This window comes from Carassius carassius, chromosome 12 (assembly GCF_963082965.1).
Source record: "Carassius carassius chromosome 12, fCarCar2.1, whole genome shotgun sequence".
Taxonomy (NCBI): domain Eukaryota; kingdom Metazoa; phylum Chordata; class Actinopteri; order Cypriniformes; family Cyprinidae; genus Carassius; species Carassius carassius.
This window is the reverse complement of record NC_081766.1, coordinates 17,182,611-17,198,069: the sequence shown is the minus strand read 5'-3', so window position 1 is coordinate 17,198,069 and position 15,459 is coordinate 17,182,611. Positions and strand designations below refer to the sequence as shown.

Here is a 15,459-nt window from a genome sequence, read left to right as displayed (position 1 = left end):
CATGATGATGAACACTGTAGTCATGAATATATCAACGCTTCGCTGTTTTTTGCAGAGGAGCCATTTCAGAAGTTGGCAGTGGAGACTCTGGATGAGCTGGACTGGTGTCTCGAACAGCTCGAGACTCTCAAGACACGTCACTCAGTCAGTGAGATGGCATCCAACAAGGTAGATCTTCCATAATAAAAGATGATTCATCACTGGAAGGCCTCAAATATCCCGATTGTCACCCAGGGACTTGACATAAGCGCTAATAACCATCTAACACAATACATCAACACATGCTGATAACAGCACTTAAATACTCAACATGCCTCCGTATGAATTACACATGCATCAGATGTCTATTTTAGATTGGAATGGGATTCATGCATGATCTGAATCACTCCCATCCCCCGTCCTCATTGTGTGCTGAAAAATGTGAATGAGAGTGGAGTCATGGATGAATCTGCTTCCCGCCACCCCCTTTATCTCCCCTCATTCCTGCTGGGGATTTCAGAGCCTGTGTGACGTGTGATTAGCCCACCAACGCAACAACTACGTGCACCACAGATACACACTCTCACACACATGCGTGCATATGAACACATGTTTGAGTGTTTTCACTCTCGCTAACATCACTAATATATCTGCAATTTTTTTTTTTGTCATTTGCTGTGCCATTTTTTCATACAACTTTGGGTAAGATGGGACGATTCTTGAAACGAGCTAAATAGCTACATAATTAGTGTGTATATATATATATATATATATATATATATATATATACAGATAGATAGATAGATAGATAGATAGATAGATAGATAGATAGATAGATAGATTGCTAATTTAGTTTTGAGAGCACATTGAAAGCCATATAAGTGGCAGTGGGGGTAAGATGAACCCGTACCAGATTATGTCAAAAATATATTTTTAATCATTTTTTAAGTTAATGTGATTAATTATTGTAAAATAATCAAAAGAATTGTACATTTTGTCAAGATGAGTCAATGTTATGATAAATAATTAGGATAATTAAAACGTATTACCTTTCAAAAGTATGCTGTCAGTTAGATTTCCTAATGTTTTTGAAGGAAGTCTCCTATGCTAACCAAGACTGCATTTATTTGCTTAAAATAAGGTCATATTGTGAAATGTTATTGCAATTTAAAGTAACTGTTTACTATTTTAATATATTTTAAAATGGGATTTATTCCTGTGTCAACAAAGATTTCCCTCGTTCATTACAATGGAAAACACATTCACACACATGCGCACAAAGCGGCACCTGAAGTGTTCATCTTTAAACCAAGTGCACATGGTTCAGCCCCAGCCCCCTGTATCCACCCCATCCAGCCCCTGCATGTGCCATGGAGCAGCAAACCAATCTCATGCCTCCCCCTGACCCAGCCTCTGTGGCAAAACTCATCCGATTGGCCAGCATGCAGCAGCAAGTGGGGAGCTACCTGTCGGGAGGGAGAGAGGGGGCTGCTGGGAGGAGCCTGATCTCTGTGTTTACACATGAATCAGGCAGAGTAGGAGAGTAGAGCATGCGGCAGTGATGCACACTCGCTCCAGCCAGCAGCACATGCTCTCAACCCGCCACAGGTGCAGCCCATGGCAGCTGGAGCTCCCACTGCTGGGACCGTTGGACTGCTGTGGAACCGGGCAGCTCGGGCGATCTGGAACGTGTCTGTAGCATGTGCACTGGCTGGACAGAGCTTCAGTTTTGTTAAAGCTCCATTTGGTGCTGAAATGCCAGACATCCGTTACTTGCTCTCTGTGTCGTGGATGTATGTTCAGGTAAGGCTTGGGTTATGATTCTGCATGTTCGGCTGTGCTTTCATTTAGCCAGGGAGAACCTCTTGCATTGTATTTTTCTGAAATTGAGAGGGATGCTCTCATTGACCCTCTATAAATCACAGATGGTGTGTGAGGATGTTAGTGTGTGTGTGTGTGTGTGTGTGTGGGTGGGTCCTACAGTACTACTATACATTTTACTGCCTTAGTCAGAAGTGCTTCATTCTGAAACCTCGTGTATGATTACATAATAGCACTACACAGATGAAAGGCACTCCTCCTGCTTGGTCCAGCCCCTCATCTTGGGTGACTGTAGGCCTGCTACCACTCTTAATGCAGTTATATTCAGATATGAGTATGTTATGTGATGTTTTACACCTTGACACTTTCTTAATTAAACATGCAGCACACATTTGAGGGATAAAAATTCAGTTAGGAATTGTATGGAAAGGGCCAAATAATTTGTATGGATTTATTCAAATGAAATACAGAGTAGACTGGAGAGGCTGATTCTCAAAGGGCATGTGTTTTGTTCTTGTGTCTTGTCATGCAGTTCAAAAGGATGCTGAATCGAGAGCTAACCCAGCTGTCAGAGACTAGCAAGTCTGGAAACCAGGTCTCAGAGTTCATCTCCAGCACCTTCTTGGGTAAAACCAACTATTTAGTACTTTTTACAAAAAAAACTTTTTACTTAATACAAATGCAAATTACACTATTAACAACACAAAAAGATTATGATTTGTGAAAAAAAGGTTATTTTATTATTATTTATATAGTACTATAAAATGTGTAAATATTTCAGATAAGCTATCATTTTTATATTTTCAGGGTTTTTTTTTGTAATATAAATTATTTTTACATTTAGTATATGTTTTAGAGACTTTATGGACTTTAGTCTTTTTTTTTTTTAAATATTTAATATAAAATAATATGTATATTTGTATATTTTTTGTTAACTATTTAGCATTATTTTTATTTTAGCTTTAGTAATTTTAGTACTTAAAATTATTTTAGTTAGTTTTAAACTCATTTCAATTTTTCTGCCTAATATTTGTATTTCAGCTTTATTTTGCTAAAACTGGCAGGACATTTTGACTTAACATTGTCATTGTTACAAATTTGCTTCAGTTTTGATTAATAATTTACATATTAACATTTGTTTGTTTTGAATCCTAAAACTTTCCTTTTTTTTTCAAGTTTAAACTGCATTTTTCCCCCAGGTTTTCAGTGTGCATTCAATGAGCTGTCTGTCATTGTATGTACTTATAAAAATGAACCTATGTTGCAGAGAAGCAACATGATATGGATATTATGTCCCCACCAACCAAGGAGAAGGAGAAGAAAAAGTGGCCTATGTCTCAGATCAGTGGATTGAAGAAACCCTCACATAGCTCCAGCGTCGCAGCTTCCAGCATCCCACGCTTTGGCATCAGCACTAACCAGGAAGATCTGCTGGCCAAGGTGAGTTCTCATGGCCAGTAAAACACCCTATCAGCAAACTAAAATCACTATGGACTTTATCTGCAGTGATCATAACAAAGCCCATGCTTGTTTTAAATGAATCCAACTCCCTTTTGCAGGAGTTAGAGGACTTTGACAAATGGGGTGTGGATATGTTCAAGATATCGGAGTATTCAGGCAGCCGACCGCTAACGGTAGCAATGTACACAATCTTTCAGGTATAAAATGTTGAATAAAAAAACTTTTCTCATGTAGTTTTTATCAAGCCATTACAATAACAAATGTCTTGAACCTGTAATCCACAGGAAAGAGACCTGTTGAAATCCTTTAAAATCCCTGTAGACACGTTCATTACCTACATGATGGCATTGGAGGAGAACTACCACGCAGATGTAGCATACCATAATAGCATCCATGCAGCTGACGTGGTCCAGTCCACCAATGTCCTGCTGTCCACCCCAGCCCTGGAGGTTTGTCTCAAACAACTCCCTTTTTTTCATCTGCTCATTAGTCTCTGAAGCAAGATGTTTCATATTTGCAGTTCTGTCTTGCCAGGCTGTATTCACCGACCTTGAGATATTGGCCGCAATGTTTGCTAGTGCAATACATGACGTGGACCACCCTGGAGTGTCCAACCAGTTCCTCATCAACACAAGTGAGTGGCCGCGGCAGAGCAGCAGTAACTTGTCATTGTGGTTGCACACTGTGTTGTTGACTAAGAAGGTAATACGTTTCTCCAGACTCAGAGTTGGCTCTCATGTACAACGATTCCTCTGTTCTGGAGAACCACCACCTGGCTGTTGGCTTCAAACTGCTGCAGGAAGAAAACTGTGACATTTTCCAGAACCTGACCAAGAAACAGAGGCAGTCGCTGCGCAAAATGGTCATCGACATGGTGAGGAAATGGAGGCAATGACGAATCTTTGAGGCAATGGTGAAGAGATCCAAGTCTGAGAACTACAACCAGCACGTGGTTTTATTTATTTACCATGTATTTGACTCTTTGCAGGTCCTAGCCACTGATATGTCAAAACATATGAACCTGTTAGCGGATCTCAAGACCATGGTAGAGACCAAGAAGGTGACAAGTCTGGGCGTCCTGCTGTTAGACAACTACTCTGATCGCATTCAGGTATATTTTGAGCTTCTGTGGAGCAAAGGCATTTTATATTGTTAGAAATTCATTTTTGCTTCATGAGAAGTTTATCATTAAAATGTGTGGTCAATCAAATGCTTAGGTTCTTCAGAACATGGTGCATTGTGCTGACCTGAGCAGCCCAACAAAGCCCCTGGAGCTGTACCGTCAGTGGACGGATCGCATCATGGTGGAGTTCTTTACTCAGGGGGACCGAGAGAGAGATAAGGGTATGGAGATCAGCCCCATGTGTGACAAACACAATGCTTCCATTGAGAAATCACAGGTGAGTGAAGGAAAATGATTAATGATATGGAACAAACTGGCCTTTGAGGACTAATTTAATTTAATTTAATTTAATTTAATTTAATTTAATTTAATTTAATTTAATTTAATTTAATTTAATTTAATTTAATTTAATTTAATTTAATTTAATTTAATTTAATTTAATTTAATTTAATCAGTGTTGTAATTAACAAAAACTAAAACTTCATTAAAATAAAGCTGTAATAAAATATAAATATTAGCTAAAAAATGTAAACTTAAAAAAACAACAATTAGTTGCCAGCTAAGTACTATAATTATTCAAACTAGAATTGAAATTAAAATAAATTCAAGCACATGTTAAAAATACAACTAATACATCGACAAAAGCATAACATTTCTAAGTCTAAAACTAATAAGAGATAAATCTATATAATAATATATATAATAGTATATAATTAATACTGAAACAAATGATTTCAGATTGCCACTCTGGAGCACCATATTAAAAATAAATATGTATGTACTCATATATACTGTAAACACATATAGATTAATATTATATAGTGATAAAAATACACAATTGGATTGTATATATGGGTTGGATAGATAGATAGATAGATAGATAGATAGATAGATAGATAGATAGATAGGATATAAATTGGATAAAGTAATATATATTGATAAATGAATATGTAAAATTTGTATTATAAAAATACAATAATTATATTATTATTATAATTATAAAAAAACAATAATTGATCATTAATATATATATATATATATATATATATATATATATATATATATATATATATATATACACACACACACACACACACACACACACACACACACACACACTATTTATTTCTAATAAATGAACAGACTTACCAATTATTAGTGTTTAAATCCACTGTTGTAGAATGACAGTACAAACTTATATCCTGCTCATTCCTCGTCCATCAGGTGGGCTTCATTGACTACATTGTGCACCCACTATGGGAGACCTGGGCTGATCTGGTTCACCCTGATGCCCAGGAGATTCTTGACATGCTGGAGGACAACCGTGAGTGGTACCAGAGCATGATCCCTCACAGTCCCACCTCCTCCCCCGAGGACAAGGGTGGTGTGTTTGGGATGGGAGCAATGGGTGGAGGCATCGTCTCATCAGCAGGGGAGAAATTCCAGTTCGACCTAACCTTAGAGGAGGAAGGGGAGTCTGACATTGAGAGTCCCGTGGATGAAGAGTTCACTTCCACCACACAGGATTCCTCCAGGACAGATCCAGAAGACAAACATCCGTCTTCGGCTCCCCGCACACAGCAAGCCAACCTGACCGCTCGCTTCCCCGGCCGCAGAACAATGTCTTTTAAGATGGCCGAGCCACCAGACAGTGAAGATGAAGATAGAGAACTTGACCAAGAAGGGAAAAGCGTGTCTTGCCTGCGTCTGGGAACATAACACTAGTGCACTTTTTAATTTTTTTCTTCTTTCATACCTCTTCCTCACCACTTCCCTATCCCTCTTCATCCCATTCTTAGCTTCCTCGGGCAGAGGCGGCGCAGTGCAGGAGAGCAAAGGAGAGGTAGGAAAGCTTCCACAGGATGTTTTTGTATACAGTAGTCACCTTGCACTGGAGAAAGCTCTAACTCTATGGACTGTCTAAGCATGAAGCTTTCTTAAAACGTTCTTAAAAAGCTTTACTGTCAAGCATACAACTGCCTATGTGTTATGGACTAAGAGGAACGTTCTCAAGTGTCTTCCCGTGACATCCCAGGTTTAAAGTTAGCGAACAAGTGGAGCCGTCCGAACATAATAATTGATAAACAGGACACTTTTTATGTGAGACATATGTGCACTAATTATTATTATTATTATTTTTTTAAGATACACTGTTGACTTAAAGCTGGTCTATTATTAACTGAACAAAAACAACCGAACCTTAACACACCAGAACATCTCAGGATTCAAAGAAACTTTCATGTAGCAAACAGCTTGAGGGTACCCACATAGTGACCACCGTCTTCCTTGGATCACTACAAAATCTCTAGACTGAAATCGAGCCATGATTGTGATCTTTTGTGTTTGTATGTGACGCCACCTAGTGCTTAATAGTGGAACTGGAGCCACGTTTATAGGATTTACTCCAGCCAAACGAAGTGGCTCTGTATTGTTGTTCCTTCGCACAGATTATAATCATCAGACCATTTGAACTTAAACCCCTTCTCACTTTAATTTGTAGGAATGCTGCTTTAATGTATGGCATGCACGTGGTTTACATATGCTGCTTGTTTATTTTTCAGTTCTGCTTCATCCAATTACATTGTATGTCACGGTTTTAGAATGGCTTGTTTCTGATGTTTTAGGTAGCACTTTAGTAGATAACTTTGTCATTGCCAAACGTTGCTCCATGAGTAAGGGCTGGAGTCATTATTAACATACAGGAGACTAGGATTCGTCGTGATCTGCAGGGTAACCAGCATGTGTACACACCCTGTGTTTAAGTTAGTATCTGGAAGGCTGGGCTAGCTTGGAAACCCACATTAGCTGTATAGGAAATGATCGGGGTCTTTAAACCACATGTGTACTTTCTCTCTCTTTCTGTGCTGGTCACACTGAAAAATATGAGGTGTCTTACCATTTTTACAAATGTATGATGTCTAAACAAAAGTTAACAGTTTTGAGATCTGTGCACTACAAGATGACACATAAAAGCCAAAGTTAGTTTTCTGGGCCAGACTTTTGTGTTTGTTTTTTTGATTGATCAGTGCTCTGCTATCACAGGGACATAGCCAATGACTGTACAAGTGCCAAGCAAGCATGATCCACGCTGTACTGTAATTTCCATTTTGCCACTGGCTTATTTCCATCAATGAAATTTTCGATTGTCAGTAGTGTACTGATTTGAGCATTTAGTTTTCTTTTAACTCTTCATTCAAAACTGTTGAGTTGTCAAGCTGAAATTTTATTTAAGAGTATTCATGATTCAAGTTTCAAGTCTTTCTGACTCAGTATGCTCATTGTAAATCAGATTATTTGTGTCTTTTTTTATACCATGGTATGAATTTTAATATTGGATACAGTGAATCTATGTATGTAAATGGATTAGAGTAAATGGGGCTTTTAATTAGTGGCTACATGTTCATCTTAACATCTGTCTGTGCTCTTTATTGCAATGTTTTGTGTGGTGAGTGAAATGCTGAGTGGCCATGCAAAATTTCGACTGACCGTATCCACATGTTTTTTCTGTCGCAGATCTGACAATCCCAATAGTACTGTTTACCACTACAATGCTGTTACTAATGTTGCTGTGATTGTTTTCCTGTTCCCAATGCCAATAAACAAAGAAATATTAGGAAGCTGGACTCATTTGTGTTTTGTGGAAATCCATTTCTTTCCACCACAATTTATTTATTTATTGGGAAATTAGAAGTTTAAAAATAAAAAAGATGAACTTATGATTTATAGCCTAGGTACATCAGAATTCTGACATATAAAGTGAAAATTATTAAATGAAAAGTCAAAATAATGACAGACTAAGTTATAATTATAATATACTGTAAATCAGTGGTCTCCAACATGGTGCCCGCGGGCACCTGGTAGCCCGCGTGGAGTCTCTGAGTCGCCCGCCGAGCACGTTCTATAAATAGCCTGAATTGTAATCTTTCATTTTTTTATGATAATGGCATAAAATGAGAAAATAACTATTGGTGACATTTCATATACCATTAAAACATAATAAAATAATTCAATAATTTAAAATATTTAGAATCTGCACGTCTCTCTATCTCTCTCTTTCTGCGTCTCGTGCGCGCACCTCTCTCTCTCTCTCTCTCTCTCGCTCTTCGTCTCGCGCGCGCGCACCTCTCTGTCTCTCTCTCGCTCTGCGTCTCGTGCGCGCACCTCTCTTGTTCTCTCTGCGTATCGCGCGGTAGAGGAGCAGCGTTTTAATTTAGTTAAACAGATATTATGTTGCTTTTCTAATTTTACATGCAAGTATGTTAAATATATTATTCAGTCACTATTTCATATTTATGCCGTTGTTCTTTCTCCCTTTCCCCCGTGATTTTGTCTATATCGCGAATATAAGACGACCCCCCATTTTTAGGACAAAAAAGCCTATTTTTAGGACAAAAAAAACTTGTCTTATATTCGGGTATATACGATAATTATATATTCAATAGTCATATTTAACAATATTACAGTTTGTTGTATTTTTCAAAACTTGAAACTTTGTGTGTGTGTGTGTGTGTGTGTGTGTGTGTGTGTGTGTGTGTGTGTGTGTGTGTGTGTGCCTATATCAAACAAGTAGCCCTCAAGACTATTTTATCCCTTCAGGGAGCCCTCACTCACAAAAAGGTTGGAGACCCCTGCTGTAAATGGTCAAACTGATGGCATATAAAGGTCAAATTACTATAACATGAAAAGTTAGCAAAATTTATAATTATGATAAACGTCTAAATTATGATAAATCTCAACCTTTCGATTTTTCGATTTATACATTTTGATCATTATTTTGTCATTATTTTGTATTTTGCAGACTTATGGGTCAAAAGATATTTCGAATTTTCAAATAATAATTTCGACGTTATTCCATTGACTTGTCATAATTTCATAGTTATGTTTATGACTTTAATTCATAATTATGACTGCGTTATCATTTCATCATCATTTTAATTGATTTTAAATCTCATAAAGATGACTTTCATCTGATGATTGACTGTCATATTTTAGACTTAGCTTAGGTCGTGATTTTGCTTGTCATGAAAATGTATAGTTAAGATTTTTAATTTTATAATTATGACTTTTTATTTCAGAATTATGATTGTTATAATTTCATTGAAATTATTAAATAAGAAATTATCACTTACAAATACTGAAATGGGCATCCACAGTATTAATTTAAAACGTCTCAAAAACTAGCAAAGGCTCTTGTTGCTTTATGTATCATTCTAGAAGACCGCTAATACGTCGCTACGGTGACCGAGCGAACGTGTAATTGGTTCATCCACATGTCAGTCATTGTTTAGCTCCGCCCCCAGCTGGCTCCAGTCGACTGACGAAAGCACGAGTACAGGTGCACGAGCTGCCTGGGAGCTGCATCCAAACTACAGCAAATAAACATCCTGTTAAGGTAAGCTGGGCTTTCTCTGAGAACATCATGCCGCTTCGCCTTGCATTTACTTCGAAAGAACTCGCATAGAGACGTCAGGAAATCAGGGGATTTAGTTTAAAAACAGCGTCACCTTCATTTGACATCGCTAATAACATCTGCTAGTATATAATCCATCGGCTGCATGCTACTAACATGTCAACTAGCTTTTGACCCTCAGCATCTTGTCACTGGCAGTTATTGTGAATACTGTCTGTGTGATCGATGGGATGTTAGTCACTCACCCGAACAGAATAAAAATGGAAATCAGTCCGTGTGTTTAGCGGATAGATGCTAACCGGAGCTCAGCTGACTTAACCACTATCAGCCCTACAGCAGCCAGCAGTCTCGCTCTCACAGGCTGCCTTTTGGACAATTAGCTCGTGAATGTAGCAGCATCTCATACACGAAGGTTCCTTGATCTAATCTTGTGACGTTACGCCTAGCCTGACCCATATGTTTGAATTAAACCTGGATGTGTGCCTGAAAAAGGCTGCTCAAATGACAGACTGAACAGATCAGGAATGAATATTCAGGGGTTGGTTTGTCTCTATATGAGAACGAAACACCCTGGTCTTCCATGATAAAATAGGAACATTAGAAAAATCTTCCCCTGTTATTATTGGTGTGCTCAGTACCTGAGCTAAGCACTGGGTTTAGCGGCACAAAAGCTTTAAAATCCCTGGCTACACAGACTTCCTAGCTCAATCCAGAAGGATACAGGAATAGTGCAGGTTACACCCTCTATTCACTTTGAATTTGTGTTGTAATTCATCAAACAGGCTGTGAATAAGATCACTTTTGTTTCAACACATAGCTAGGAACCGTTTCTGACACCATTGTCCATTGAACAGTGTACAGTGTAATAATAGTATAATCAGCCTTGAAGTTATGTACGTTTTCTTATCTGAAAGCTTCTACGATGATTACATGGAGTAACCATCTAAAATCTTTTCATTTTTATTATTTGTTATTTGGTTGTTACATCTGTTCATTTTTCAATGCACATGAATAAAAAATAATTTTCTCATCCCAAAAATTAGTGGTATTTTACACATTTATAAGAGGAAAAAACCAAATAAGAGAAGTTGTATAGACACTATACTGAGCTGTATATCCCATAAAGATTTAGGACTGAGACTTGAACCCTTCCCATTATTTATTGACTGTCAAAAATATAATAAAAAAATTGAGTGATCTTCGTCATTATTTTTTTTTTTAACAAAGTCCAGGGAACAAGAATACTTAGGAAAAAGAAAAAAAGGTTATGTACATTAAATGTAACATGAAACATGCACCAAAGATTGGTTTTTGCTCCAAAGAGCTAGGACCTAAACCAAGAAGATATTGAGGTTTCTGTAAATGTATAACTGAAAATTAGTTTTAAGTCAAGACAAAGTAAGCCACTAATTAAACCAAAGCTGTGTCCAAAATCACATACTGTCTAATAGGTACTACATTTGTTGTGAAACTTGCTTCATAACTGTTAAAAATGTAAAATGTTCTACTGTAGTACTTTATGAATATGAGTATGAATGAAATTGAGAACATCTGCATTGTTGTCACTGTCACATGACCAGCATCAGTTGCGTCGCTTCACTGTCCTTGACAAATCATCTCCCTTGGCATCATGGGATAGTACAGTGTCCACTGAATGCGCACTTCAGAAATAAAATGTTTACTTGAAAAGTGTTAAAGTTGGCATGAAAAGAAAAAGCACCCTGTAAATTTTTTTTAAATGCATGTTATAGATCTTGTTGTGAAGAATTCATCCGTGCATTTTTTAATGAAAAATAAATAAAATGTCATGACCTCGTAATATTTTGTCAAAATATCATAAGCAAACCTTCTGGTGAAAACGTCAGACTTCTCTGGTGTCATATGCAGGATTTCTTAAATCATTTAATCTGTCTAAATGCCATTCCTGCAAGCTGTAATGTTCATCTGAATGAACTTTTGAGTTCAACACCCACGTCTCCATACCCAGTCAACAACCAGTGCAAGTCATAATCCTTTACGCTTGAATGTACATCACAATGCATGTCACGTCACTCTAAAAGATCTATTGCTACTTTTGTTTCATCACAACTTTAACACAGTATATGTACAAATAGAATAGCTATTCTATTAATCACCTTGGCACTGAACCTCTTATCTGTTGCAGATGGCCTCCGTAAATGATGCTCGATATGGACAGAAAGAGTCTGCTGATCAGAACTTTGACTACATGTTTAAGATCCTGATCATTGGTAACAGCAGTGTTGGCAAAACCAGTTTCCTGTTCCGCTATGCTGATGACTCCTTCACACCTGCCTTCGTCAGCACTGTCGGCATAGACTTCAAAGTGAAGACCATCTACAGGAAAGACAAGAGAATAAAGCTTCAAATATGGGTGAGGATAAGTTTTATCAAATTATCTTTTTCAGGTTTAATTTCTGCTAAAATTTGTGTTCGAGCAGTGATTCTCATTGATTTTGATTAAGGAGTATTTTATTGATAGAACCATCAAGACATTTTCAGTCCAACTACTGTATATTTCAGGACACTGCTGGGCAGGAGAGGTACAGGACCATCACCACAGCATACTATCGTGGAGCAATGGGCTTCATTCTGATGTATGACATCACCAACCAGGATTCCTTCAATGCCGTTCAGGACTGGTATGATGGTGCTAGTTTTTGTCTGTGCCTCATAAAATTTATATGCAAAGATGTGACCCAGTTTCTGTCAAAACACAGGTTGTACTGAGAGAGTGCACTATATATTTGCAACACCCAGATGCAATGAGATATGATTCCAGTGATCAGTAATCTACCCACATTGGACACAAAATTGCTACACAACATGACTCAACATGTCTCATCGGTCAAAAGTTAACATGAAATGAATCTTCACCTTATTTTCTGAATGCATGTTACTGCTCTCACTGTGAACAATTTTTCTTCGTATATAATTTTTTTTTGTTTGACCTCCTAATTTTTATAATCAAAATTTCACAAATCAATCTTGGAATGAAAATGATTGATTTCTCCAATCATTTAGTCCTACTTAAACCCTCCTCTCCACAATCAGCTGCAAGCTTTCAGTCATCTGCCGCCACTGAGTGACGTCCACATCTGAAAATCCTCTGAACAACGGATGGATAGAACCGTATAATTAACAGTATATTTTATTGAGCTGATTCCTAATGGACAATGTAATGAAGACATACTGTACATGTCAAATATCATCACAACCTTCTATTTTTAACATCCATAAAGTTATAGGAATAAAAATATGTAAATCATACATGGAAATAAATCTTTACCACTTAATACACAAGGATACAGTGTCAGAAGCATTTAGCCTATTAAACTAACTTCTCATAATCTTGTATTCAAATCTCATTATCTCATATTATTATTATTATTATTTAATTTATTTTTAATTACATTTACATTTATGCATTTAGCAGATGCTTTATCCAAAGCGACTTACAGTGCATTCAGGCTATACGTTTTTTATGTTTATTTTTTTATATAAGTATTTGTTTTATCAGTAATTATTACATGTCTTTGATTATTAAATCGCTTTTTCTTAATGACCCCTTTACTGTTCTTAGGTCCACACAGATTAAGACATATTCATGGGACAATGCTCAAGTGCTGCTGGTGGGAAATAAGTGTGACATGGAAGACGAGAGAGTGGTTGCTTCAGAGAGAGGAAGACAACTGTCTGAACAGCTCGGTGGGTTTTCCTCAACCGAATGCTTTCCACTAGAATGTTCTTCATATGCAGGATGCAGCCCTTAGTTAAATTTGAATATATAATTTTGCCTTTTACTTTTGACTGTCACACAGGCTTTGAGTATTTTGAGGCCAGTGCCAAGGACAATATTAACGTGAAGCAGTCATTTGAGCGACTGGTGGACATAATCTGTGAGAGGATGGCTGAGAACCTGGAGTCGGCGGATCCGTCCATCACTGGACACAAGCAGGGCCATCAGCTCAACGAGCAGCCGCAGCGCTCCCACAAAGACTGCGCTTGCTAAGGGTCGCTCTCTGCCTCTCCACCGTTCCCCGCAGATTGAACAATGGACCGCTCTATGAATGAAGGCTTTAGTAAGAGAAGAGCTGATGGGATGCTGCTGAGAGCCTGTCCTCTCTCTGTCACATTTGTGAGGTTGACATCAGCGCATTTTTATTTCTTTTATATTGGTATTGGCAACCAGTGCTCCTCTCATCTCTTAAGAATTTGACAGCATAGTACTTTTGACTTTGGGGTCAAATTAATTCCAACGTGAAATTAGGTGAATCACATTTTGTTTTGGTACAATATCTACTAAAGCATTCTTCTAAATGTTGCTAAACGTTCATGAGCATTTCAAATTCACACAAATATCCTCAATGCATTGCCATGAGATATTTTATTGTGATTTTTTTTAAACAAACCAATACACAGTTGGGACCAGATTGTTGTGTGGAAACCCTCAGCGTAGCGGCTCATCCCAAGATAGAACGTTTGAATGAATCCTAAGATTGAATTGTTCAGAAGTTCTGCTTCGCTCTTTTATTTTTATTTTTTAATTAAAGAGCGAAAATGAAATGCACACTAATTAATTTGCTCAATTTTTTCAATAACAGCAGGTGTATTTTGTAAAACAGATTATATTATATAAGCCAAAACGGTATATGTGATAATAGATGTAATTAGGAAAAAATAATTATGATGTGCTTAATTGCTTTTTGTGTTTGTAATACAAAGGAATTTCTGAATTTGAGTGTATTTTTCAGATACATGTTCTGCTTTTACTCCGGTTCCTACATACTAGTGGACTAGTGGAAGCTTGTGAGTGTCTGTGTGCATGTTAGTGTGTCATCCTAGTATATTGTAGATATTTTGTTTTACAAGCATAGATGAGCGTTACTGTCATTCTGCAGGCTATAATTCAATAAACGCTTTAATGAAAAGAGAAACTTCAAAGAATAGAAACTAATGGGTTTCTGGACAAGACTGTATTTTAAAAAGACAGTCATATTAAAACAAAATACACTGTGATTTGGTTGAAGTTCTCATTTATGCTTTGGAAACAAATACTGCAAAGATGTTAATTAGATGCCTGGTTGAATAAGCACCATTGATTGATCACTTGTGTCAATTAAATCACTAGAGTATTAATATATGTTAGTGCACACGATGTTAATTTAATGCTTTATTTATTGCTTGTTTATTTACATGCATTTGTATTGGTGTATGTTTTCTGAATTAGATTACGAGGGCTAAAATGTCTCACTTTTATAAATCACAGAGTTTAAACACAAAGAGGGTGAATGTTTGAAAACCTCATGTCTGTAGAAGTACTAGGTGTTGTGTTGATTTTACTCTATGCAATTCAGAAACTTTGTTTACCAAATAGTCACTGGATATGCAGGGAAACGGTTTTGTAAGGTGTGGAATTGATGATTTATACCCTCCATTTATATCCTGTTTACAGTCCACCCTAAACAAATAGCAAACCACTGGGATCTACTTTTTTTATACAGAGATATTTGTCTCAGTATGCTTTATATGCAGAGTGCTCACTGTTAAAGTAGAAGCCATAAAACAGTTTTTGGTTTTGATACTCTTTTTGTAGTTTGGCAGTTTGAGTTTTGTTTATTTGTTTTGTAAATTGTACAATAGTTCT

The 15,459-nt window shown here is 37.1% G+C and overlaps 2 protein-coding genes across 6 annotated transcripts in view; both read left to right on the top strand.

Annotated features, from left to right (window-relative positions):
• LOC132154950 (cAMP-specific 3',5'-cyclic phosphodiesterase 4C-like) overlaps positions 1–8,001 on the top strand; it is a 44,970-nt gene extending 36,969 nt beyond the window's left edge. For 4 of the 5 annotated variants that reach the window (XM_059563693.1, XM_059563692.1, XM_059563694.1 and 1 more), the window contains 10 exons: positions 56–168; positions 2,333–2,426; positions 3,068–3,240; positions 3,360–3,458; positions 3,546–3,710; positions 3,796–3,895; positions 3,981–4,135; positions 4,250–4,372; positions 4,479–4,661; positions 5,609–8,001. In XM_059563693.1, coding sequence (XP_059419676.1) covers positions 56–168; positions 2,333–2,426; positions 3,068–3,240; positions 3,360–3,458; positions 3,546–3,710; positions 3,796–3,895; positions 3,981–4,135; positions 4,250–4,372; positions 4,479–4,661; positions 5,609–6,103 — 1,700 coding nt within the window. In that variant the 3' untranslated portion in view covers positions 6,104–8,001. Of the gene's footprint in view, positions 1–55; positions 169–970; positions 1,783–2,332; positions 2,427–3,067; positions 3,241–3,359; positions 3,459–3,545; positions 3,711–3,795; positions 3,896–3,980; positions 4,136–4,249; positions 4,373–4,478; positions 4,662–5,608 lie in introns of those variants that run through there. The other variant, XM_059563695.1, reaches the window with a different exon arrangement.
• A 1,627-nt stretch (positions 8,002–9,628) lies between these two features.
• Positions 9,629–13,866, top strand: LOC132154971 (ras-related protein Rab-3A-like). The gene is made up of 5 exons (XM_059563722.1): positions 9,629–9,776; positions 11,959–12,186; positions 12,336–12,454; positions 13,396–13,520; positions 13,634–13,866. The coding sequence occupies exons 2-5, from the start codon at positions 11,959–11,961 to the stop codon at positions 13,822–13,824; spliced, it is 663 nt and encodes a 220-aa protein (XP_059419705.1). The 5' UTR covers positions 9,629–9,776; the 3' UTR covers positions 13,825–13,866.
• The last annotated feature ends 1,593 nt before the right edge of the window (positions 13,867–15,459 follow it).